Source organism: Lepidothrix coronata, unplaced genomic scaffold, assembly GCF_001604755.1.
Source record: "Lepidothrix coronata isolate B3197 unplaced genomic scaffold, Lepidothrix_coronata-1.0 Scaffold180, whole genome shotgun sequence".
Taxonomy (NCBI): Eukaryota; Metazoa; Chordata; class Aves; order Passeriformes; family Pipridae; genus Lepidothrix; species Lepidothrix coronata.
Window position 1 is genome coordinate 2240633 of NW_016690360.1, and position 26274 is coordinate 2266906.

Here is a 26274-nt window from a genome sequence, read left to right on the forward strand (position 1 = left end):
GCAGAGGTTAGTGAACTGACACTGTCCTTGTGGGTAGCTGAGGAAAGAGGCACCCCAACAATGCTCTTATGTGTTCATCAAGAGGTGTTACGTAGGTAATATTCACCTGGCCCGGTGCAGAGTCCTATACCTGAGACTGTGTTGTGCTTTCTTTGTCTGCACAGACTGGATCAACAGCAAATATAAACTTGGGTAACATCCCTGTAACATACACACCATCATCTGGGTCTGCTGTCTTGCCCAGACCTCCACCAGCTGTAGCAGAAGCCTGAACACCACAAAAGGTGTGCTCTGACATTAAATCAACTCCAGCGCCTCTGTTGTCAGGTGTTCTGCATCCCACTTCCAGGACCCAGATGCTGGATGTGGAGATGGGTGTGGGGTATCCTACAGCATAAAAAAAGCTACGTGAGGCAGGGCCAGGTCCCTTTGCTTTGGGTTTATTCCCAGCTGGCAGAACCTCTGTCTTCCAAACCCATCCTGTCACTGCTCTTCCCCACCTCACCATTGGACTGGGATCCTGGTGGGATTTGGGGTAGTTGCCAAAGGCATTTGCAATCCTTTTCCGCAGAGTAGAAATGCTTGTGGGGCAGCTGCAGGTCCTGGCCAGTCTGTGACGCTGTGGGTTGTCTCTTACAGGGCACTTCCCGGGCCTGCCGGACATCTCGGAGATGAGCTGCATTCCCTTCTGGTCAGTGAAAACAGTGGAGCGAGAGGCAGAATAGTACCAAGCTCACAGGCATCACACCTGTTTGTAACCTCTCCAGAGGCTTCAGCTAGTCTGAAACCAGTTTTGTAATGCGATTTGAAAGGTACAGGAGCTTTACCAGTGAATTCTTCTTCATTGCTGAAGAGGCAGCTGCAGAGACTTTGCTCAGGGGACTCCCTTTTCTCATCTCTGTACCTGCAATCTTAATCTTCCATGTAGGATGATAAGTCTGTCTCCATATGGAAACTCTGACTACATAGCCTCTCTGAACAATGGTACTCCCTGGACAAGAGAGAATTTTTTGTTAACCACTTACATTCACACAAGATCCCAGCAGTGTCCCTATGACTACATCCAGCCCATGACAGCTGTCCTCCACAATTGAAAGCTTTCAGTTCCTAGAGACATTTTGCATTCTCCTAATACCCCCTTTTGGCTGGGGTAGTGGTCACCTCAGTGTTCCCAGCACCCTCTTTCTCTAGGCAGGAGGAGACCATTCCCCACTGGTTGCTTGTTCCTTTACACATTGAGAGGGAAGGAGAACAGAAAATGTTGTTTAGAAGCAGTTTGTTCCCTGTTGCTGTCAGTCTCTGCAATGAGCCTTGCATGACCTACTCATCACCAGTTGAGATCCCGCACCAAGAAGTCATCCAGTGAGCCAAACCAGTGTTGCAGCAGCAACAGTTCCTCCTGCCTGGGACTGGAGTGCCATTTACCTGAAGCTTTATGTCTGTCACACTCTGCAGGCAACAGCTCTGCAGCTCATTTTTAGCAGTTGAGCCATAAGAGAAAAACAAACAAGTGCTTTTCCTCACAGACAAGCAGAATGTCCTTGTTCCTTCCCAAAACAGAGTGGAGACAGCAGGATTGAACCCTAAGCTGATCTCCAGTATGGTTACAGCCTCGATCTGTGCTCTATCTGCCATCTACTGTGCCTGGGACTCAAGTGTGGTCAGAGACTGCTTCAAATACAGAGATGTGTCCCCCTCTCAGTGCCCCCAGGCCACGGAATGCAGTTGGTGTCACTGTCAGGCAGACACTGCCCCTGCAGCTCCAGGAGGTGCTCAGGTGCTGGAGCAACATCTGCCCTGAGCAGGGTTATTGCTCCTGGCTTGCACAGGCAGGGCTTGGCTAGTCCTTCTTTTCTATTCCACCCCCCCAGCTGCTGGGCTGGCCTGTACACAAACAGCACTGACCCCCCCCAGTGCTTCCTGCTGCTTGTGCTTTTCTGCAGAGGGACAGGGATAATACGCCAGAAGGAAAAGGTCCCTGATCCGTTTCTGAGGTCCTGTGGAAAGAGCTGCACCCAGCAGCTCCCATGTCTGAGTTGCACCCCACACTCATTCCCATATCCCGCCTCCAGAGAAGCAGGTACCACAGCTGTGTGCCTGCCTGTACTGCGCATCCCTGTGCTGCAGCTCCTCCCTGGCTGCAAAATATCTATGAAAACACATGATTATTTTTTTATGAAGATTGTTTGGAGGAAGGGAAAAATTATTTTTGAAAAAAAGTGTTTCCTTTTGCAATTTTTGAGATGTTTTCCCAAATTCATATTTTTAACCCTTCGTTTTATTCTTTTATATGTCATGATGTATAAGTCTCAAATTGCATAACAAGACAAAAAGATAATGCTTCTAAATTAGTACTGAGTGGCAGCTCTGTAATAATCTTTAAATTATATTAAAATAAATTATATGAACCACTCTCTGTTACCATTGACATGGTAACAGTGCTAGTAGAACAAGATAATGGGGAAAAAATTTAAATTCAAAATCCAAACTAAAAGAAAGTGAAATTCTGAAGCTAAATTCAGATTTCTGAACTGCTTCCCCATGTGTTTATCAGGAAGGATTGGAAATCCTTGCAGATTGTTCAATCTGAAACCACAGTTTCTTTGTAACAATCCTGTGCAATGGCCATGTCCCTCCTAAGCACCCTGCTCTGCTCAGCACTCACTGTATGTCAGGATCACTGCCACCACCCAAAATCAGATGGATTGCCAGCAGCACTTGCCTCCCGATGCTGTGCTGCCCCCACAGCAGATCCAGCCCTGCAGCCTGCCCAGCAGTGCCCAGCTCAGCACTGCTGCTGCAGCCTGTCCACCGCAGAGTGCTGCCTCTCTTTACCCCTTCTTTTCATGTTCCCCTCAAAACTAAACCTGCTGTCTCAGCAGTCCAAATGCCTCACGCAGTACCTGCTTGCTTAACCTGGGAGCAGCTGGGAAGCATCTTGGCATGTAGCTGCCTCTTCAGTTGTCACAGGGATAATTTCCCTCTCTGTGCGTTCCCGAACCTGCTGCTAAGCAGCTCTCCAGCTGTATAACCTGTACCAGTCACAGTCACCGTGGGCATTGCGGTTGCGCCTCCAGAGAGCTGGCGTGTTGGGGGGCTCCCCTTGCCCTGGGTCACTGCTGCCCAGGACCTGCAGCTTGTCTACACACCGCGGGACAGCATGTACTGCACTGTACAAGTATTGCTTTGGGCAGCAACTGAATGGCTTTCCTCCCAGTCCCCACCCCATCCTGCTGCAGGACATTGGTCCACATCCCACGGGACACCCCTACTCATCTACCAGCCCTCTCCTCGTCTTCTTGATACGGATACAGCTTCGCATGGTGCTCCCAAAGCTCCATCCAAGGGAACTGGTTTCAGTCCTGGCCAGGAAGTCTCTGCATCCCTGTGACACGAAATGCAGGCTAAACACAGGTTTCCCTGTGCCTACCCACAAAACACTGGCTTATTCATCAGCTTTTCAACCCCACAGCTCACCCAGGAACCCCTGTGTCTAAATTGCAAGGAAAGAACCACCAGCAACAATAGCTGTTGGGTTTTCCACTTCTGTCATCCAGGACCAGGCTTTGCTGGAGCAACTAGAGGACTTCACCTTGCTGCTCAGCTGGTTTATCCACAGCTGCTGCCCCAGCAATGCAGAGCTGCTGGGCACTGTCTGCTCTCCTCAAGTGCTTCTCACAAGGTAACATCTCTCCTTTCTCCAGCTGCCTCAGTCATTTGTTCAATATTTTACAGCAGATACGTTGAACTCCTGCTCTAGACTCAGTCTCACTGCTTGTAAATACTGGACACAGATGTCACACTGGTTGTTTTTACCACAACCAAGATTAAATCTGAGAAAGAAAACCCTCCCTAGAACAGAAAGGGGCCATGCCCTCTTGTCAATGAGTGCAATAGGAGCTGATTGTATTATTAACCTTATAGCAATGACTTCAGGAAACACAATGTGTTTACTCAAATTGCACACTTTTTTTGAACAGCTGTAAAATAGAGTATATGTGTAAATATTGCCATCACTGAAGAAGTATTTGTAATTTTAGCATATAAATATAACCGGCTTTTCAGTAGGCTTGATGATGCGCAAGGCCACGCATCGAGCCCTTGGGTAATTCCAAAGTTGTAAATGTATTTGCTGTACAGAGGGAGTGTGTCAGTGCTCGCTGCTCCCAAGGACCTTGAGCTGCTGGTCCCTTTTGGAGAGCCAGTGGCTTTCCCCAGAAGGGCTGGTGCCAGCCTGAGGGGCAGCAGCTTGCTGCTTCACAGAACGGCTTCCTTCACACCCAGAAACACCTCTGCAGCGTGCAGAGCTGCCTCTCCAGCCGCTCGGGGAACATGGGTGTGACAGCTTGGCCATGTGCCCACTGGTGCTGGGCAGTGGGCCTGGCTGAGGGGAGCCCTGTGGCCCTCCCACAGATGGGACCTCCAGCAAGGGAAAAGAGCAGGAAGCACAGGGTGGGGTGGTGCACCTCAGTGCTTCAAGAGACACTTGACACAAGCACATTTCCTAACTACGGATCAAAGCAATAGTCATATTGGTGTCATCTCTAACATAGTAGACCTTATCTCTGCCACCCTTGCACAGCGTTGGAGTGATCAGGGCCCTGCTCCAGGCCAGCCTCCCACGGGCTGTGCTGTGTGCAACAGAACACAAAGCCATTGTTTGCAGATGCCTCTGATGGTCAGAACCCGTCTCCCAAAGGATCATCCTCCTGGGCTGCCCCATGTGCAGTCCCAGCTCCTGCCTTGGGGAAGCAGCACTCCAGGCTGCATGGAATGTATTTTTAAGAGAATAAATCTATTTTTTTGTATTTGCAAACATATATTTGGGCTGGGGCAGCTTAGTTAGAAGACAAATAATGCAAGAAATCTTTTCATAATCACATATTCATCTAAGTTAAGCAAATTTTCCAGGGTAACAGTATTGCCTTTATCCCTAAAACAAACTTTTGTGTCCAAAATAGAGCTATCAGCACTGTTCCACCCTTTCAGAACTTGCCTGTCTCAGCATGCTGAGTAGAGGAAAGCCAGTGCTTTCCTCCCTACGCTGCCCATGCAGTGGATACTGATGGTGCTCACCTCCTTCAAGTGACACAGTGCTCTTAGTCTGCATGCCAAATGTAAACACACACTTATCTGCATGTCTCTCCTGACTCAAACACTGTCAGCGCTACAGTATATAACCAATAAACACTTCTCTTTTTACGTGTGTGTGATGTGGTGTTTCCAGCTGAACCTCTGCAAGTCCTGTTGCTGAGGGGTGTTGCTGCCCCTCGGTGAGGCGTTGAGGCAGCCCTGGTTGGCAGCAGAGTGTGTGTGTGTGTGGGTCAGTGAGCACCTTGTGCTTCATTCTGTGCCTGTGTTGAGGCATATCTCACACACCCATTCCAGGCTGCATTTTGGGCATGGACAGTGCATACACAGCACAACCAGTTGCACACAGCCACTCTCCACTGTGGCTGGATGAGCTCAACATGGCATTGCTGAGAGTGGGGGAACAAGGGTGTTACTACAGAGGGAAAGAAGCCACCACTTGCTTAGAGCTCTTTCACTCCGTCAGTATTGATTGTAGTGAAACCAGGATCCGTTCATCACCTGGAAGGCACTGGAGGATACAGAGGTCAGTACAAGTGGCAAATCTCCTTCATGATTTCTATTTCTCATGTGCAGGTATAGTTAGCACAGATACAGGTACAATTAGCACCTGTCACATTCAGGATGAGCCCCTGTGACTATAACTTGAAATACGTTGATTTGTAAGGGGGGGTACCACAGTTTATAGACAAAATTATTTTCCTTGTGTCTGGATTATTCGGTTTGCAAAACAGGATATGTTTCCAGCAGCTCTATGAAATGAGTTGTTATTATGGACAGACATTTTAGGAGCCATCCATAGCTGTCGCTTCAGCTGCTGCTCCCTGGTTAGAGCCCATTAATGCGAGGTGAAGTCCTACAGAGATACCCTCCGTTAAATATTTGTCTAAGAAAACTAACTTCTGGCTTGGCTCTGAGCCCTTTCTGTCCCAGTTCACACAGGCAGCTACTGAGCATCATTAAAGAGGTGGTTGTTTAACTGTAGCTACAACACAAATGCTGCTGTGTCTGGCCTGCTAAGAGCAGCAGAGACCTGTAAACATGTTAGTGAAGCGTTATTCTCCAAAGCTGCCAAATCTGCTGCCAAATCTGGCCTTGTGGTTCAAGGCCAGGTTCACCACTGCTACGTGGGGACAGTGAGGAACGTGAACTGGACCACTGGCCACCCACCATGGCATTGCTGCTTAAAAGCCAGGAAATTTCACTTTTTCCAAAGACTTTTTTTATTGTGATCTTTTTAATTAGTCACATCTGCTTGCTTTGGTGGGTTTAGGTGATCCTCCTGTTGCCTACAAACAGGTGTACTCTCTTGTTATTTCAGACGCAAACCTCTCTGCTTTAGTCACACCTGTGAGAAGGTTGCTGCTCTATTTAATGGTGAGATGTTGAGCCAGATCCTGTGTGCTGCCCATGCCCAGGTCATTCCTGCTCCTGCCCTGGGTTCCTGATCAGCTGTTCACAGATGGCAAAGCAGTGTCGCACATTTACCTCCGGCATCACACCCAGAGCAGCGTGTACCCAAGCTGCAGAGGCAGCCGACAGCTCCCCTTCGCTGCGATTCCTGACCTTGTAAAATAGCTGTTCAACATCATTACCACCACCCCAATGGACAGAACAAGCCCAGTGCTCACAGCCCTGTAGAGAGGTGGGGAACACCCAGTCGCTCCGGAGCCAGCCCCGCTGACCTCTTGATGCCTTTAGCATGCAACACTGCTTCTCACCAGCACAGGGCATGCTGCCTGCCTATATCCAGCCATCCTGTTCCCAACATCCTTGTTAGTATCTTCAGTAACATGCTTTTCAGTCCAAGGATCTGAAACCCAGACTCATTGCTTGCTTTTGGCAGTTGCACAGATGGACATAATTGTTTTCAGTTTCTTGTCACAGAGGCTTACAAAATTGAGACAAATAATACATCCAAATGATTTCCAGTTCATATACTGATTCTAACCACCATCCTACTTGTGCTGAAGCTTCCTGCCACCCCCTCTGCTGGCTTCTTGGAATGTATTCACACCACTTGTGGCACATGGACCCGTCCTTAAAGATGGGCCATAGAGAGGGCACAGACAATTTACAGGCTAATCCCAGAACAGTAGGAGATAATCAGGAATACAAGTGTCTGTTGGAGTTAGGTGAAGGTTCTAGGAGCAGTTGATGGTTGCCACGAGCCTGGTGTCACAGATGCCAGGTGGGCAAAGGGTGTCATTGGATCTGCTGCACATTAAGACAGAGAGGATCACAGCCAGCCAGCGTTACTGCACCAGGAGTCAGCCCTGTGCCAGAGCTTTCCAAGCAGGAGGATATAACCTTAATGAAGGCATTTTACCTATGTGCCTACATTTAATGGCAGTTTCAAGCAGGGATTTCCAGGCTGGAAATGTCCTACCTTTCTTCCCGTCCCAAATAGCATTGCCTGTTCTCCTCGTCCATGTAAGGTTTAACAGACAAGCACTGGCATTCTGGTTACGTGCACTGGAGCAATTGTTGCCGTCTCCTTTGGGGAGTTTAACACACCAGGAAGCATTCATGTACTGCAGTAAGTAGGCAGCAGTATCCCATTGGGTGCAGAGTTCACCTCGGGACGTTGGAACACAGTTCAGTACCTTCCAACCCCAGCCCATCTCTGCCAGCAGGAAGAAAGATGGAATCCCAGACTCGCATCCCAGGCACGTGGTAACACGGTGCAGCAGTGAGTTGACCCTGGCTGGAGGCCAGGTACCCGCTAAAGCCACCCTCTCACTCCCCTCTGCGACTGGACAGAGGAGAGAAAATACAACAAAGGATTCATGATTTGACATAAGGACCAGGAGAGGTCACTTACTGATCACCATCATGGGCAAAACAGACTCAAAGTGGGGATATTAATGAGATTTATTACTAACAGGATCAGAGCAGAACAGTGAGAAATAAAATAAAAACACATTCCCCCCATCCCTCACTCCTTCTACATTGTATCTCCTCCCCCCCAGTGGTGCAGGGAGATGGGAATTGGGAGTTATGATCAGTTGTTGTTTCTGCCGCTGCTCAGAGAGAGGAGTTGGAGTCCTTTTCCTGCTCCCTGTGGCGTCCCTCCCACGGGACACAGTCCTTCACCAACTTCTCCAGCGTGAGTCCATCCCACGGGCAACAGTTCTTCACAAACTGCTGCAACGTGGGTCACTTCTCCATGGGGTGCAGTCCATCAGGAACAAGCTGCTTCCATATGGGTCCTCCACAGGGTCACAAGTCCTACCAGGAAAACCTGCTCCAGCATGGGCTCCTCTCTTCAAGGAGAGTTTCGAGTTTTCAAGGTTAGTTTCATCATTTGAGCAAACCCTACTGTATCTTTGTTATTACACAGTCTTTCAGGTCCTGGTTGTTGATGCTGCACACTACCCTGTTGCCAGCAAGAATTTGGGTGACCCAGGTCTCCATGTGCCGCACTTTAAGAAAATAAATCCAGACCTCTGAACCCTCTGAAGATGGGTTCAGAGTTAGAAGTCAGGGTTCGTCCATCAGGCACTAATGAGATGGGTCTTCCCACTAGCCTTTAGGGCTTCCCAGGACTCACAGGCCCCTGAGTTTTGCAGGATCACAGGCTCAATGACAGTAGAAGGCAATTTCAACAGAATGGGTTGTCCCACATGTGTTTTCAGTGGGAACTGATCCCTTCAATCGTCAAGGTGGCACCTGTCAGTGGCCCAGTAGGACATAACTTTCAAATCTTTGGGTTTCCATGAATTCCTCAGGAGTTACTGGCAATGATGACTGTGTCTCAAACACAGATCCCAACTGTGGCACGAGACATCAGCATGTCTTTTGATCAGGCCATCATCCTGCTCTACTGTACCACTACTTACCTCCTAGTCTGTCAAATTCTAATAAATTCTCCATGAGGGCTTGGAGCACTTCCACAGCCATGAGTCATTTTTCCCTGGGTCAGGCTAACAGACATTACTCCCTCTATATTTAATGCTTTCCTTGATGGTGTAATTCCTAACTCTCTGCCTGCCTTTTATTCAAAACACTAATTTGGGCCCCTGTATCAATTAGTGGGCCCACAGGAATGTGTCTTGTGCTTTTCCTTATCAACAGACCATTGGCAAAAATTCACCACACTGATCTGGTGGCCTGAACCCCAAACCTTGGCTTCCAGTTTTTTTAACTCCTTCAGGTCTTATTGGAAAGATGCAAAAGGGTTGATGGCACACAGCTGGAGGACACCTGTATCCTGGCCCCTCATCATCCCTTTTAACAGCTCTGCCCCTTGCCTGTAGGGCAACTGGACTGAACGTGTAACTTCACTTGGGCACTCCCAACCCTTGGGCCTTTCCTGAGGGATTATCGTCCCCTGGGTGGGCTTCATTAGCTGTGCCTCAGGCAGTTGAGGCTGTTGAGAGGTGGAGTGGGGGCTGCTTGGGGAGAGGTTTCCCACTGGTCTGTTGAACCCTGCTATTTCTGCTGGCCCCACTGCCCATACCAGCCCCCCCCCCCCCATGCCTGTAGGTAACTGGGCTGTGCGGCATCTGCCCAGGTCACTGCAGGTGTAGGTGGAAGCTGATGGGTTTGCTGATTCAGTTTAAGGTGGTTGGGGGCCACTGGCATGGCCATGGCACCCTGTTGTCCCCCCTCATACATGCCAAGATCTTCCCCGTGTTCCCATCCCACTCCTTGGGCTCTGTGGCCGTGATTAATTTCAGCATTTGGACAATGCTGGGTTGTGGGCTTTGTTACTGGTGCCAGCACAATTTCAATTTTTTGTTCTAACAGACGTGTCCGCTCTCTTTTTACTTCTTTTACACCTTTATCTTCAGCTGTTTTCTTCAAGCTCCCTTGTGCCTGCACAAGGCACACCCTGAGATGCACACACAGCTCCTCTGCCTTTCCCATTTTTCTTGCTTTCTTGGCATTGATGTATTCTCTACGATGCTGTGGGGGTTGAACTTTGCCCCTTCCATTCCCAGAGGAAGAGGGGCACAGTGCTGCCTCTGTAACAATTCCCTGTTGGCATCCGGCTGATTCGCCAAGTAAGAAATTTGTAAGCTCAGCCTTACAAAATCAAGACAAATAATATATTCAAGCAAGATTTATTTTATAAACCAGTGAAACCAAATAAACCAATTAAAGCTCTGCCAACACTGGAATACAGATTCATGATGTCCAGTGGAATTCATATGGCCTGAGTTAAGAATTCTCAAGATATTACAAGAGTAACCCAGAATGTGCTCTCACTCACCTAAGAAGGTGAAGGCTACTGACTTCGAGGAGCTCCCTTGAGTGGCATCCCAACCCACGGAAAGGCCCCAGCCCCACCTGCTGCTCTGAGGGCTGACTCAACTGGCAGAGCTATAGCCCACTCTGATCTGCATCTGTGGTTAGATACAGTCACGTTAACCCTCTCTGGCCAGGGTCTGACCTTCTGCCCCACCACAGCTGCCATGTAGGTGTGATGGGGGTCAGCCTGCAGAGGGGCCATCAGCAACACACACCTGATGCCAGCCACAACACAGCAGGTCAGTGGCAGGCACTGCCTGGAGGACTTGGTTCCTGCTGGAGCGGCTGCACCTGCCACAATTCTCTGCACTCAGCTTGAACTGGAATTCTGTGTAGTGTCATCAGGTTATGCAAACGAGGTTTAAGGATATGCAAAGTCTTCAGTCCCCAAAGACTCTGTTAACACACCATCCAAGCTCACAGACAGCACCAAGTCAGGCACAGCAGCCACAGCTATTTCCCCTCAAAAAAGCCAAATAAAGCAGTCATGTTTTTATCAGGTGGTAGCCTTGACTCCACAGGGAAGGGAAGGCCTGTTCATTCTTTTCAGACTGGAGTGTGTTCCAGAGAAGGGCAACAAGGCTCTGAAAGGTCTAGAAAAACATGTCTTATGAGGAATGGCTGAGGGAGCTGCGTTTGTTTTCTGTGGAGGAGGCTCGGGGGGGACCTCATCGCTCTGCACAGCCCCTGACAGGAGGCTGCGGTGAGTGAGGTGCGGGCCGGTCTCTTCTGCCGTGCCCCCGGTGAGAGCACCAGAGGAAATGGCCTTAAGCTGAGATGGGAGATTCAAATGGGATATTAGAAAAAATTGTTTCACTGTTCCAGTGGTCGGGCACTGGAATAAGTCGCCCAGGGAGGTGGTGGAGTCACCATCCCTGAAGGTGGTCAAGAGGCACCTGGTTCTGGTGCTGGGTGATGTGGTTTAGGAGTTACAGTGGTGGTGCTGGGTGGATGGTTGGACTGGATGACCTTGTAGGTCTCTTCCAATCTTAATGATTCTATGACTCTTAAGAAATGAGATAAAGCTAAGTAGGCTTGAACATGACTCCTGAAAGGAGGTGGAGGCTCAGACAAGACCATCCCTTACTGTTTCCTTCATGTTCTTCCACTAGCTCCATGCTCTCAGGTGGAGTTTTTCCAAGTGTCCTCGGGCTTACCAAAATCTTACCAGCTGCAGCCATTCCCATCCCAGGCCAGACTCCAGGACCTCCTTTCAGGAGCAACTTGGCTATCCTTCCTCTTCACATGGTCCAGCTACCTCCAGAACTGTAGTGAGTTGCCAATAAATGGTAATTTGAGTTCTTTGAAAGCTGCAGCACCTCAGCTGCTTCTTAAAACAGGCAGAGTCTGCACACTTCAACCATGAGGACCTGCAGGTCATACCCACCCCAAAACCCAGGCAAGTAATACTCTAAATCCTTACCCATTCAACAGGCACATTCTCTCTGCTGACCCAAAACAAGCACAGAGCACTGTAGAGATCGGGAGATTCCAGTCCCTCTGGGCCGAGGGGCACACAGGAAACACTAGAGGGGGTGTGCAAGGCTTAATGAAGGCCAACAGAGCACATGGGAGTACCATAGCCACACTCAAATCCACACTGCATCCTCCACCATTGACAGCTCAGAAAGCACTGGCTCCTGTGCTGAGCAGAGATTCAGCAGTCCGCTACTTATGGTGTAGCTGCAGTGATAGCAACTCATGCTTGCCTCAGACCATGCAGAAGTGGCCTGGTATTTGTCTGGAAAAAGACATCTTTGACTACATTAAGTTCAGGACTATTTTATTTTCTAGTGGGCCTGAAGTGGTTTTAAGAGTTTCTGACACTTTGCTAGAGCATGCAGGATGTCATGACAGAGATGGCACCATCATGAATCCCAACAGCAAACCACCCTACAAATATGGAGACCCTTTTTAATGGCCAGTCTTCGCGAGCGAAGATTTGGGAAAGGTCATTAACCCTTCGAGCCTGCGCAGTGGATTTTTTAGGTGAGACACAGCTTGCGCTGAACTGAGCCCACCCTTTAATCCTGAGGTTCATCTGCCGGGGCCGAGTGAAACTCGGACAGTGGCAGTGAGGGTCTCAGAACGTAGGTTTGTTTAGAGTGACCTTCTCTTAGATGGATTGCCTCACAGGGCTAACGAGCTCCATCTGCCCGGGGGGCCGGGAATCGAACCCGGGTCGCAGCGGTGAGAGTCCTGCACCCTAACCACTAGACCACCAGAGGCCCCATGGAGACCCAATTACATGGCATAGCACCCCAATTCTCTTCCCATCTTCAGTCAGAGTAGCCAAAAGGAACTCAGCTGTTGGTGGATTTTAAAGGTCTGTCACATCTGTCATCCTGGAACAGGTTTCCCTGGTGTTGATGAGCATAAGGCAGGGACTCTTGAGTTTCAAATTACTCCCCATTTACTCTCTGTCACCCTCAGACACTCCTCCTCCATGCCTTGCTGGACTTTCAAGTCCTGCCCCCCTTCAGTGACAGTTTTCTGACCAACCATCACAAGTCTCTCTTGTCCCTGGAAGGCACAGCAAGAATGAGTGATGTTGCTCAAAACTATCCCTTTTCACCAAGGGCTCAAGTAGCAACAACATTTGCAAAGTTAGAGACCTGAGGAAGGTAACACTGATTTAGATGGGAGGTTTGGCATAAAGGGTCTCCCATGGCACCAAATCTAACCAACTTCCAATGGGCTTAGTCCTTGACACCTCCAATCTGTGTCCCCTTCACAGCCTAATACTCTGGCCACATGAGCCCTTTCTCACGGCTTGTCAGAAGGACCGTCTATGGAGATACCTGCTCACAGACCTAAACATGTCAGGAGAAAGCAACCACAAGACATGGTCAGGATGAATGATCTCCTGCTGCAAAGAAGGATACACAAGAAAACAGTAGAAGCAATGATGATAGAAGATGGAGAGTCTGTGGCCAAAGACAACAGAGCCAGAAACAAGCAAGGTCTGCAGTCGTGCCTCTGTGTGTATTTTCTTCAGAAAGAAGTATGGGCAGTGTAATTGTAGATGGATAAGCATGGAACAAGAGAAGGCATCAGAACAGAAGGTGCAAGGGCAGAAGGAAGTTGGGATAGACTGCACATATACAGACATGGGGTCAGAGAATGAGAACGGGAGCAGTGAAGAGCAGAAAAGCCAGTGTGAACAGAGACCGCAGCTAGGTGAGATAGACATAAACTGCAGAAAAAGGAGGATGAGAAAAGTTCAAGAAATAAGAAAAGTCTAATGCTAATGTGGAAAGAAAGGAGAGGGAAAAAAGATCTAAATGCTTACATAAAACTGCTCTGTGCAATGAAAAGAAAGCTCTATTGTGCTTGTGATGAATTATAAGAAGGAGAATACATGGAAAAGCAGCCAAACCGAAGTGATTTTCAGAAGCATAGTGGCAGTTGCAACATCATCTCATCAGTCTGGCAGAAACAAAGCCAAGAGGTACAGAGTGAATACCTGCACTAAGCAGAAATCAAGAACTCAGGTCTTTCAGTTAACTTCCTGTCTAGGCAACTCTCTCTCTCTCTAAACAAATGCTAATATTTTTTCTAGTTTTTAACTTACAAATATACAATTCTGAAGATTTCTTTTGTTTGAAAGTATTTAATAAAACAGTACGCTTAGCATGCTCAGTGATACCAACTTACTCTCTACAACAGGATGCAGCTGGTGTAGCAGCCAATGGACCATTTTGGAGAGATGTGATTTGCTGTTACTGGTAGGTAAACAGTTGCTCCAAATTCTCAAAACCACACAGGAATAGAATTGGTCAAAAATATTAGTCTTCAAAACAAAACCATAGAAAAACCACAAAGAAGTTTACATAAATTCTACACTAAGTTACTATTTGTAGCAACCAGCTTCTAGAGGGCCTTGTGCAATTACCAAACTGTAAATACACACACAGGTAGAAAAAAATCCCATCCTGAAAAACCTCCAGCTACAAGCTTGACTTTCAAAAAGTACCTGCAGAATCAAAGTCCCTCACCAGCTTCACAGTAAAGGATTCTGTTTACACTGTCCCTTCAAACAGCTCTAAGGTTTTTAGAAGGCTGCCAAGCCAAAGGTTCAGTGAGCTTCTGTAAGGCCATTCTCACACAAATGTTGTACAGTAACTCAGGGTCCTCTCAGCAGACTCTCCTAGAGACTACATGAGTATCTTCATCCCAGAGTCCACAACAGTAGCACTGTGGGCTTCACACCCTCTTCTGAGGCCTCCCGCTCCCCTCACATGCTGGCAGCCTGCTGCGGGGGCACGCCAGGCGCGGGCTGGCGCGGCAGCGTGTACATGGCCCCCAGGAACTGGTCGGCGATGCGCCCGGCCTCCCGCAGCCCGCTCAGCAACGCGCCGTGCACCGTCGCGGGGTAGTTGCGAATGGTGTGTTCTCCCGCGAAGAAAAGGCGTGGAACGGGCTGAGGGACAGAGAGCACTGTTAGGGTTTGCTCACGTTCCTTCAGATCCTGCAGCAAATGATACTTTAGGGATGTTAAAAGTCCTCAAATCACAACACAATCTTCATTAACATGAAGGTGGTGCATATAAAATAGTCTCCAATTAAACTACTTTAACCTGTGTACAAATTACCAAGAAAATAAAGCTCTACTCAATAAGCAATGTTTGCAGAGCCAGAGAAGCAGAGGAGGGTCATGTCCCAGCTGTATCGAAACAGCATTTGCATGTTGTATCTGTAACTCTACAGCCAAACTGTCAAAACGTATTGAGGAAGAATGGTTTCTGATCCTGGTACATGAACTCTAGCACAGTTAGCAAACAAAAACTTTAGCAATTCACTAAAATCAGCAGTTTCTCTTTAAACTGAGGCCTAAAGCAACTATCCACAGAATTATAAAACGTAGGAGAAAATCATGTATTTCATACTGCAAGGAATCACTTTATCCATAGCTGAGTGTATTAAAGACTTGTATCATTAGAACAAGAACCCAAATAAAGCTAAAGCTACACACCCTTTTCTGGCAGTGCTTTCAAGAGTGGCTGTTGCTTTCAAACTTCCATCTGCTCAACATGAACTGGAGATAACTCCTGCCTTCATAGTGTTTGCCCCCTGTTTGGGACAGACCTTTTGATTCCCGGTCATCTCACTCTCGCCTTCACCCTCTTTCAAATCACTACAACTCACTTAAATATGGTGATGGACAATAAAAATACAGAGGATGAAACACACGTGTAATACTAAATACTCCGTTCAGACATTACCACACTGACTTTCTGAATAAAAATGCTCTTTTTTTAGCAAACAAATGACACCAAACCTGCGATGGCAGAACTCATGGATGGAAAAATTATTTTACAGGTTTTAATAATTCATCATAAGATGCAAGTTATCTAAACTTGTGTCTAGATATGCATGCAAATTACTCAGAGAAATCATCCTATTTTGAACTTTTTCTAAAAATAACTGAAACATATTCTCACCTGTGGAGCACCTGGAATGGCTGGCCCTGGAGTAATTGGCTGAGCCATCAAATCATAGTCATTTCCAGAGGATCCAGCTGCTACATAGGAGTATGATCCCCGGGCCCATGGGTCGGCACGCCAGCGGGACACCACCGTCTCTTTAGGCTGAGACAAGACAGGAACTTCAGTTGTTGAGACAGTGCAAGTTCTACAGTTTGTGCCAAATACAAATGATGCAAATTGCAACAATATAAGGAACAAAGTCCTTCGGTTGACGCTAATGGTGGAATTTCATGTTTATATTCTAACACACACTAAACTAAATCTTTCATGGTGATTCCTTAATCCTTCCCAATATATCACCAGACCCTGCTGCACATAGCTTCTCAACTGGAACTCACACCTTGTACAGCTGCTCACACCCACTGTGTATATACTACTTTCTTTGTTTCTTCTCCCATTATCAACATGATGACAATGCACCTTCCTACTCGCTTCAGCCCAAGCCACTGCCTGTACTGACCTGGGGCACAGCGCTGCTGCCAAATATGCCTTTGAGAATAGCAAGGCACCGACCAACAATGACATCATCACTGATATTCTCCATGATCCCCGCTGCTTCTCCTGCTACTAAGGCCAACAAAATTGGCGCTGCATGGGGTGGGGAAGGAGAGAGAAAAAAACACTTCAATTATTGAAATCGAACATTTTAATCAGACAAGTTGGACTTGGCTATCCAAGATCTGCAGGTAAGTCACAAGGTTAGAAACTAAACAAATCCGACAAAAGTAGTCCTAAATCTTCTAGTATCATGTCAAAATAACAAAAGGAAAATGTATTTATATATGCCATGGTGCTATTTAGAATTATCAAGAGAACTGATGTATTACAAAATAAATACACACATCAGGAAGCACAGCAAGCAGAAGAGAGGATTTCTTCAGTTAAGATATCACTTGTTTGACATAGAAGCGTCCACTGGGATTTAACACCCAACTGTGCCACATTTAAGGGAACTCAGTACCTTCCAAACAGTCTAATTTAGGCATGATTAACTGCAGCAGAGCAGTTGAGTTACCAGTATAAGTACTTCCCTCATACAAATATTTAGATTTCCTTTTTAACAAAGAACATTCACATTAAATAATCTCAATGGAGTGAAAACAATGAGCAGTAGAACAATTTCCAGAAAAGAAGCAATTCTGAGAAGAATTCAGAAGTCAAATGGACAGGTATCAAATAACTCAGCAGCCATGAGACGCTGTGGTTAAGAGCAGTAATGTGATTCCAGGATATACACGAAAGAGATTATGTTGTTTTCCCTCTGGCCAGCTGCGGTAAGAGTAAGCTCACATTTCTGGTAGTCACAAAGTCATAGAAAATTTTAGGTAAGTATTGAAGAAACACCAAAATAACTCAGGGGCAAGAAACAAGTATTTACAAGTGATTCAGATCTCAGCACAGTTATTTAATGAAAACTCTCTCAGTTGATCTTTCTCCTCCTGGAGGTATTTATGAACTCTTAAATTTAGCAAAGAAAATACTACAACTAGAAACAGACATCAAGTATGTTGAAATGGAAAATAAAGTCCCTGTTAAAAACCTGGCTTTAACTTTTGTACAAGTTTCCAATGTGATTAGTGAATTTGTTCTGTCCTGGTATAGATGAAGATCTCCTGGTGTTCATTCCCATCAAGTCCTTAAAGACAACTGGAAGAAGTTCAGCTTCAATACACAGGTTGAATACCCAATAAAGTATTCTGGTTAAAAACAAAAGCCTTTGAAATTCTGATAATTACACTACTTCAGACACAATTAAGACACTTAAATATGCAGGACTAGACAAAAAAGATACAGGATTGCTCCTCTAATTTAACTCAATTTTCTGAAAGATTAAGGCCAGTCTTTCAAACAATTGAAGGAAAGAACAAAAAACTGGTTTCCTATCATCCATAGGCATTGGGGATTTTTTTTTGTCATTTCAGCAGCCAAGTCTTTCCTAGTTTGCCATCCCTGACACAATGAGATCCTGAACGTCTTAGCAACTATTCAGTCAACATATTTTTTCTTGATGGAACAACTATGTATTCAAAATGCAGCTTCCAGTGATTTTTTCACTGAAAACTTGTATCCAGACAACCCCAAAATATTTCTATGGAAATCCTTCCTTTTTTGTAAGCATTTATCTAGACCTGAAAATACTGCTATTCAGCCACCTGGTAAGTTCACAACTGTAACAGAAAGGCAGATGGCTGTAGCAGAGCAATTACTATTTTGCTATGCAAATACCCAAGTGCTGCTCAGAAAAGCTTCTTGTATGACGAGCACGTGTCACTGCTCCCCAAGAAATTCTCTCCTTGAGGCAGTGATGTTTACTAAGCCTTGATACCAAATACCAAGAACGCGGTTTAGCCAGAGATCAGCAATCACAGAGATATGATGATGAGGCCCTTTCTCTATCTCATCTCTAGGAAAAATAGAAGAGTCAGGCAAGAAAACAGAGACTGAAACGTTATAGGACTTCCAGAAAACACTGAACATTTCTGCCAGGCGTTCCTCTGCCCTGTGGATGGAGTTTCTCCATCTTCACAGCTATGACAATAACCCAAGAGTGTGGCAGAGCGAGAGGCACCAGCAGCATGGGTCAGCTGCTCTGGGCTAGCCACAGCATTCCTGAGCCAACAGGTGTTCTCAGCAGGCATTACCCTGGGCTATACTGAAACCACTGGGAGGACTCTTGTCTGACCTACAACAGGGCAGGCAGTGCAGACAGGTGTAGTCTATTTACCTAATCCATTCCCCCATATATCTCTAAACACTTCTCAGAAATCAACTGGTCTCTGACAACCCAAGGAGTTCATGCAGCATATGCTGCGATAATTCTATCTTCTGCTACACTTCTTGTTTCTGGATTAATAACTTCTTCAATCAGTTTACAGAGTTTCTGCCTAAAATACTACAACTACAGAAATACAGACTATGACAGCAATAAACAGCAGCTTCACAAGTCCAGTCAGGTCTACTTCAATATTTCAGTCTAACCACATTAACTGCCTCCCAACTATCCACGATAAATGGTAATTTGTTGTTTTCAATTTCAGCCACCTGACTTGTGCTTCAGCATGGGGTTTTACTGCATTGCTGTTTAATTTTTACCTGCTCTGCCTATTTTCATGAGAAAGAAGGGTTGGAACCTAGCAGCAAAACCTTTCTATGTGACATAGTCTTTCCACCTTAAACCAAAACCTCCACACTACTTGTTAAGGATGTAATAAAGCCATCCTAAAGCCACAAAAGTCACATGAACAGCCTTGCTATCCAAGGCTCATTACTTGTATTTCTCCAGTGAAGTCTTATCAAACATTTTTACAATTCAATACCCTAGAAAGGCATTGTCCTTGCACAGTAATTTTTTTGCAGTTAAAAGAAAAACCTGGCCTGCCTATGACAGAAAGGAAGAAAACCGGCTGGTCATCTGCAAGACATATATCTCATTTAATAGGCTCACTGTATATACACTTTTGCTTTTAGTCTGGTATGTGGCAATAAAAAAAACAGTATGCTTACTGCAGAGATCTCCTGACAATCTATTGTGGCAGCATCAGCTGCAGATAAACCAAAACTACTAATGGCAAAGTTCATCTGTAGAAACAGGCAGAGCAATCAATACCTTTTGCCTACTTAAGCATTTTCTAAAGAGGAGTTCTAAAATTATCTGTCAGTCTGAGACCCACAGTTTACAGTCACAACTAGTTTGCTGCTCAGAACAGGAACCAAGGTCATCCATTCAACAAACTGGAGACCCCACAGCTTGCCTGGGGGGGCACACTGCAGCTTAACCATGTGGATGGGCCTGCAGCTCATCAAGCTGGCATGGCATTGCTCAGCAAGAGGAACAGAGCTATCCCAAAGCCTCCAGTCTGCTCCACTGAAATCCAGGTGTTCGGTACTCCAAAGGCTGCACTGTACTCCCCAACAAACTGAAGGAGTATAACTTGCAAGTATTGAGTTCTGCACTCAGCCACTTAAAGGAATACACAGATCAATAGCACCTCTTACATCTGAAAAAAGTGTAAGTTATCAAGTGGCCAGAGAAAAAACTCAATTTCAAATACACTTATGAACTAAGAAATGGCTTTTAATTCAGAAATGCTGCAGTGACAAATCACCTTTCCTTGGAGAACTCAATGCACCCTCCTGACAAAGTAGATAATTAGGACAACACTGGAAGTTGAGTGGTTCCAGAATACCAGTGGCAACTAATAGATGCTTAATGGAAGGTAACACTGAGCAGGTCACAGGACAACTCCACCAAAGTGTAAGACAATAAAGTAGCTACAGAAGTGCAAGTGTTACAGTAGATAGTCATAATGCAATTTAACATGCACAGCCTGGAATCTAGCATCAGTAAACTCACATTCAGCTATGTGCTGCCCTAATCTACTACAGAACTGTTTGCAGTCAGTGCTGCTCTCTGCTTCCATTTGTCTTCCTACAATACTATCTTCTTATCATATCCATATGTGAACACTGACAGCATCTTAAAACATCTTTTCTAGATCTGAAATGAGACACTCGCAAAAGTAGACATGCACCACAGATACCTTTGTACAGGTTCCAAAAGAGGAAAAGTTCTCCTCTGCTTGCAGTAGTGCTCCCAACATGGCCAAACAAATTGACACTCGGATCCCAGAAGACACGATCAAAACATAACACAACCTAGAAAGAAAGAGTATCAACAGTTAGGAGAAGAACTAAGGACAGAAGAAATAAAGACAACTGCATTCATTGATGTTTATATCACTGGACAGGTCAAGAAAGGGAAATCTGGTGAATATATACTGCATGTACATAATATGGAGGTGTGCGCCTACACTGCTTTCCCACAGGTTAGTGTGCTCTCATAGTTTACCAATTTGCTGGTTAACAAGATCCAGCAGACCTACTTCTGCAATTTAACTCTTTTAAAACCTGGAAAATAGAGAGGAGCCCCTTACAGTTCTTCAGACAAATTTCATCATCAAACCCTAGCAAAATAGCCATGGGAAAGACATTCTTCCTCTTCACCCACATTTCAGATTTTACCCATGGCAACCCCTGAACTACTGCAGTTTCCTCAGTGACAGCTCACCTTGTTCAGGTTGCCAAATCCCATACGCTGCACTGCAGAAGTTTTCCACTCTGGAAGAGGTGGCACAAACTGAACTGCTGGAGGCTGCTGTTTCAACACTCCTAAGGGCAGAGTGCACAGCACAGCATCACACTTATAAATGAAGGTCTGGCTGGTAGATCGCGTATTTACAGCTATTACTTCACAGCCTGGAAAGGGGAGAGAAAAACAATTTAATAGGCCAGGAGGCAAGAGCATTGGATTAAAAATTAAAGAAACTACCATAACTACCACATTAGAAAATACTCTGTTTATTGAGAGAGCTTTACACTAACAATTGCTTAACTTGCAGGCAAGTGAATGTTACTGACCACTTAGTTCCACTGCAGAAAAGGTAATTAATACAGCATCTGAAAATGGCCTTAACTGGGATAAGCCTAAAAGTTCATCCAGTAAATGATATTTAAAGATACGCATAAATAAACATCAAGCAGAGAGTGAGCCTCTCATTGCATTGCTCTCCCAGCTCACAGTTTCCCAAGTCTAAAGTTTTGAAAAACAACAAAAAGATACATTCTTTCCATTATATTAATTTATATTTTTAATACCAGATTCTGTGGCACCAAGCCTTAAGCAGTCTCAGACCACTTACTCCAAATGCTTTGACTGATGATGTAAAGAAATAAAAGAATGAATGTGAACAATCAGTAAATACAACTGAAATGGACTATGTCAAATGAGTCATAGAAATAAGCAAAAAAACATTCAAGACAAATAAATCTCTAACAACTTTCTACACAATTAATCCCAATAACAACCATGTCTGTTTATCTAACCCCAAATGTATAATGGAGGTTTCACATACCTGATGCCGTATAGCGAACCTGTCGAACTGCTGTGTTTAATTTAATATCCAACCCTTCTGCCAAGGCTACAGGCACACAGGAATATCCATTCCTCACAGTCAAGTGACTGCCTGTGAATTCAAAGTCATCATCCTAAAATAAAGAGGCATAAATTTATAATGAAGTCCCCTAAATCAAGAGAAAATAATCAACAACTCTACACAACGGAAAAATTCTTTCAAGAGTCAAATAAATGTGAAATCCCTTCTGGTTATTAGTCAGGTAACAAGTATAGAAACTTTCAGCAGACTATTGTTAAAGAGTGGTTTGGCACTAACAAAAAGCTGTCTGGAATTTCATCAGCAAATAATAATCACGTAAGAATTCAGTATCTACACAAAAGCAGACAGGACCTAACAGTTAGAAACTATTAACACTGAGAAACTTTCATGAGAATGAAATAAAATAGCTGAAGTTTTTAGTAAATTGCTGAATAAATACACTGATTACCTACCTGGTCCCAGTGCTTCAGTGAAAGTGTAGAGAGGGGTGTAGCATTAGCAAATTCTAAGTTTGCAAAATGCCAGTCAAGTATTTGTCTGTCTCTTGATGACAAATAAACATCACTAGAAAAAACAAAGATAACACATCCAGTTTGCTAGAGGATGTTGTAAATGCATTGCTTCTGAAAATTTCTCCTCAAACAAAAATGATTGTGTCCCTCCTTGGTGAAGAAATAAAAACATTAAAAAACAACACAAGCAGATTCTGTTTCAAACATCTGGACCTCCTTCATGAAAGCTGAGGATCAAACCCCAGCAAATTCAGATTTTTAAAGTAGAGTTCATACTCTAGCGGGAAGCTACAAACTTAACTTTAAAAATAAAACTGGTTACATAAGTAATGGCTTAAGCAGCATGCATAAAGACAATGACAAAAAAACCTAGTAAAATCACACAGAGCACAGAACAGAACAATAATTCTTTGCCAAAATAAGTAGGATTGTATGCTATCATTACTGACAGGGATTTCAGGTCTCAAAGGCCTCTTGAGATCAGGCACTGGTTACTGTCAGGATTCCTACTGAATCGCCCTAGCTCAGAAACACCTTCTCTGCTCGAGTCACCTCTAAAAAAAGAGGAAGTTGAGTTCTAAAGCTGAAGGAGCTCAAACTCCATGTTTGTACCTTCCTAACCCCTTGAGTTACCATAATTAAAGCATACCATAGCAATTTTTGAAACTCATAGAAAAGTAGTAAAAGAACTGCTTTCCTGAGTAATTTTTTTTAGTTTGTATCTTTACCTTGGTGGATTGGCTTCCAGTTCTTGTAATTTCTCTTCCAGCTTTCCTTGTGTTTCTGCCAATTCATCATACTCCTAGTAAGATTAAAAGCTAACATTAAAATCAGTTTACACGTAAAAGGATTTGAAGACATCATGTACCATCAGACTGGACCTAATCTCAAGAGAAATTACTGTAAGATTTATGAATTTAGTGGAAGCTAAATCAGGTTTGTTATTTTTTTCAACATTTAATCCAGCATATTTTGCTCTTCTGCTGTTTGAATATACAGAACTCTGTACCACACTGCAGAAAATATTAGTCTGGTGATATTTTAGGAATTTAGACACTCAGATTTGAAGGTCCCTTACAGTCCTGATATTTTAAGGGTTCCTGTGGTACTAAAAGCTTCATATTCCACAAGATGTTCCTTCTATTTTTCTTTCTCTCCTAAAAGATCATAGCTAATATTGAATATGGAGATTTCCAAAGCAGAAGTAACCATGCATAAAAGATAAAGACATGATCTAATTCAAGCTTCTTCCTGATTTTAAAAAACATTAGTAGAACTAGGTATAAAGGCAACAGTCATTTTCCTTCAAGGTAGAATAACTTGGAGTGTCCAACAAAAGCAACAAGAGCACAAAGCTGTTCACTGGTGACAAAATAGGAGAGCCACTACTTATGTATACACACGCATGCTGAGCTTCCAAATAAAGGTACATATCTTCAGTATCTGAAAAATGATCCTTGGTTCTACCTGACCTGGGTTAGCAAGAGGTCTGTCAGTATCTGTCCTAGTTACAGGGGCTGGGACCAGTTTATCACTATGTGGGTATAACCAAAATTTGTATTCTACATCCTCTATGTCACTTACGATGGACTGTTATTAACTGGATATTTTGCAGCAGTTGCCCAGGGCACACCTCAGGCTACAAGCTGGGTGTTAAAGAAACCCTGTGAGGCAAGGGAGTGTTCTTTTGTTTGCAAACCAGTGACTCAGCTGTGATAACTCCTCTCCGGAAAGGCATTAACACCTTTACACGCAGCCCGAGGGGTCACCTCTGCTAATGGGCCACAATGGGCTGGCATAATGGGCAGCTGCAACACCTAGGCCATCACAGATTCCAAAAATATCCCATGACTCAGAGAGTTAAATCACCCACTGTGAAACTCTCCGCCCTGGGGGAGGTACTGGGCATTCTCATCTGAACTTCAGCATATAAAAACTTTGAGTTTTGGGACTTCTGGTACCACTCGTTGGATCCAGAGGAGGACCAGAACTTTGACAGAACTGCGACCATCATCTGGACCAACAGGTTTTCTTTTCCTTTTACTTTGCCCCCAGAGGGGCCACGTGGTGGTCAGCAGAGGGGCTAATGAACACTGTTCTGTTCTTGTCCCAGAGTGCTGGGTTATACATCTGTTTTTGTGGGTTAAAACCAGTTTTTCTCTGTATCACTGTATTGTAATCTTTTTAGTACATTGTAACTCTGACTTGTAATCTCTCTTGAGTTGGGTTCATTTCTCCCAAAGGTTTACCTTTAAACCAGCAAGATATCATAGAAAGAACAGTTTTTGAGGTTTCCTTTTTAAAGCACATTTCTACATCAAGATACCCCCAGAGAGGGCCAACTAACTCTGCTTGTCAAGATAGAGCTCTGTACCAAATAATCTTTGGATAGAAAGAAGTCTTTTATTCGTAAACCACCTTTTTTATCTTAGAGAAAAGGTATTTCTCTTCAAATGCGGATTTTATTTCCAGACTGTTGTGAGACCCAGCTGTACCAAAAGATCAAGCCTGACATAAAATTTCACCTTCAAAACATTAAGTGCTGTCTGACACAAGCCAGCGCAGACTGTTACTCAAAACTGAGTTTTCAACGTGCTAATACTCCCCACCTAAAAGTACTCAATGCAGCCCTATCAGTGTTACAACCCAGAGTTACTACCACATTCTCTTGAAAGCACTGGATCAGAGCGAGAGATGTGGAAACATTTACATTGGTTAATTTTACCTGGCTGCTGAAGTCCTCAGGAAGCAGACAAACATGCTATATGTATGTCATCCTTTACCTTGCAAAGTGCAGTCAGATCTCTGTGTTTGCTTTTCACAAGGAATTCCGCTGTAATATCCCGAGGTGGCTTCACCTCTGATGCTTCCTTATACTGCTGATGAAGTTCTTTAATCTTCTCTTTTAAATTCACCATCTTTTCAGACAGAGCGAGAAAAGGAAGAAAGAGAGGGGAAAAAAATATGTGGAAAGTTAGATTTCAATAAGTTACTGTGTAAAATGCATATTCACCTCAAGCTATGCCATTATACTGAAGAGATTTCCTAGTTTTGGCAGATGTTACTTACATGCAATTCTACCTCCAAGAAACGATAATAAATACCGCCAACCCCCAAACAACATGGCTTAAACCCAATGTTGATTTATTATTAATTATGTTGGAGATAACTTAATATTAGAGTTGTCTACAAAAATTTTTCATTTGAAAAACTTCCACAGAGAAGAAAATATATCACCTACCACAAGCAAAAGCATCAGAAGGAGGTCTAACCCAGTGTTTCGTACTACGAATCAGATTTGTAGTAAATACAGTACACATTTTTAAATAACCTCTCAAAAGCTTCAGCCATTATCAGCATCTCTAAAGGAAGCTACAAAACATCACAGTTTATAAAGTCTGTCCTCTTCCTTTCTTTTCCTGTATTTACATTTTATGGTTTTCTGCCTAATCAATTATGTTCCTCCTCAAGAAGGAGCCCTGTCCTAACAGGGCTTCTAAGTAGGTCTTAAGCAAAGAGGTATTTTAAGAACAGCATTAATACCAACTTTCTGGTATTTTTCTTTGGACATTTTTGTAAATTTGGCACTTTCTCAGGAACACAATGCTATTGTCTTATTCTAAATGTCATCATCTGACCTTGTTAAGAAGATCTTTCAATTCTTCCTGTGTTTTCACAATTTTTTTCCAGTGTTCTATCTGCTCATCCTTCACGTGCTTCTCCTGCAATCTGGAAAAGGTAGTAAGTGAAAGTCAGTTCAGCAGAAAATCCTTGTGTTAATGAGAACTCATTATCACAATCAAATTAGTGGAATGCAATAAAAGTACTTGTCATGGGATATTTTAGTTAATACTTGTATGAGAACTGGAAAATTGATACAAGTTTCTGTAAATAAGGGATACATGACTAGCTAAATGTGAGTTTGAAGTCACCTGCTATTATTAAAGGCCATTACAATTGCCATTAGCTTTC

The 26274-nt window shown here is 44.5% G+C and overlaps 2 protein-coding genes across 3 annotated transcripts in view; one reads left to right on the forward strand and one right to left on the reverse strand.

The window, feature by feature from the left end:
- Positions 1-5186, forward strand: part of LUZP1 (leucine zipper protein 1) — a 38088-nt gene extending 32902 nt beyond the window's left edge. For both annotated transcript variants that reach the window (XM_017830560.1, XM_017830561.1), the window contains exon 4: positions 640-5186. In XM_017830560.1, the coding sequence (XP_017686049.1) occupies positions 640-675 (36 nt within the window). In that variant the 3' untranslated portion in view covers positions 676-5186. The remainder of the gene's footprint in view (positions 1-639) is intronic.
- Positions 5187-13235: 8049 nt separating this feature from the next.
- The window catches only part of KDM1A (lysine demethylase 1A), a 39810-nt gene continuing 26771 nt past the window's right edge, over positions 13236-26274 (reverse strand). The window contains exons 11-20 of the mRNA XM_017830516.1: positions 25941-26031; positions 25086-25220; positions 23031-23104; positions 22243-22354; positions 21749-21881; positions 20905-21092; positions 20378-20492; positions 16297-16424; positions 15792-15938; positions 13236-14770 (exon numbers count right to left, since the gene is read on the reverse strand). Of these exons, the coding sequence (XP_017686005.1) occupies positions 14585-14770; positions 15792-15938; positions 16297-16424; positions 20378-20492; positions 20905-21092; positions 21749-21881; positions 22243-22354; positions 23031-23104; positions 25086-25220; positions 25941-26031 (1309 nt within the window). The 3' untranslated portion in view covers positions 13236-14584. The remainder of the gene's footprint in view (positions 14771-15791; positions 15939-16296; positions 16425-20377; positions 20493-20904; positions 21093-21748; positions 21882-22242; positions 22355-23030; positions 23105-25085; positions 25221-25940; positions 26032-26274) is intronic.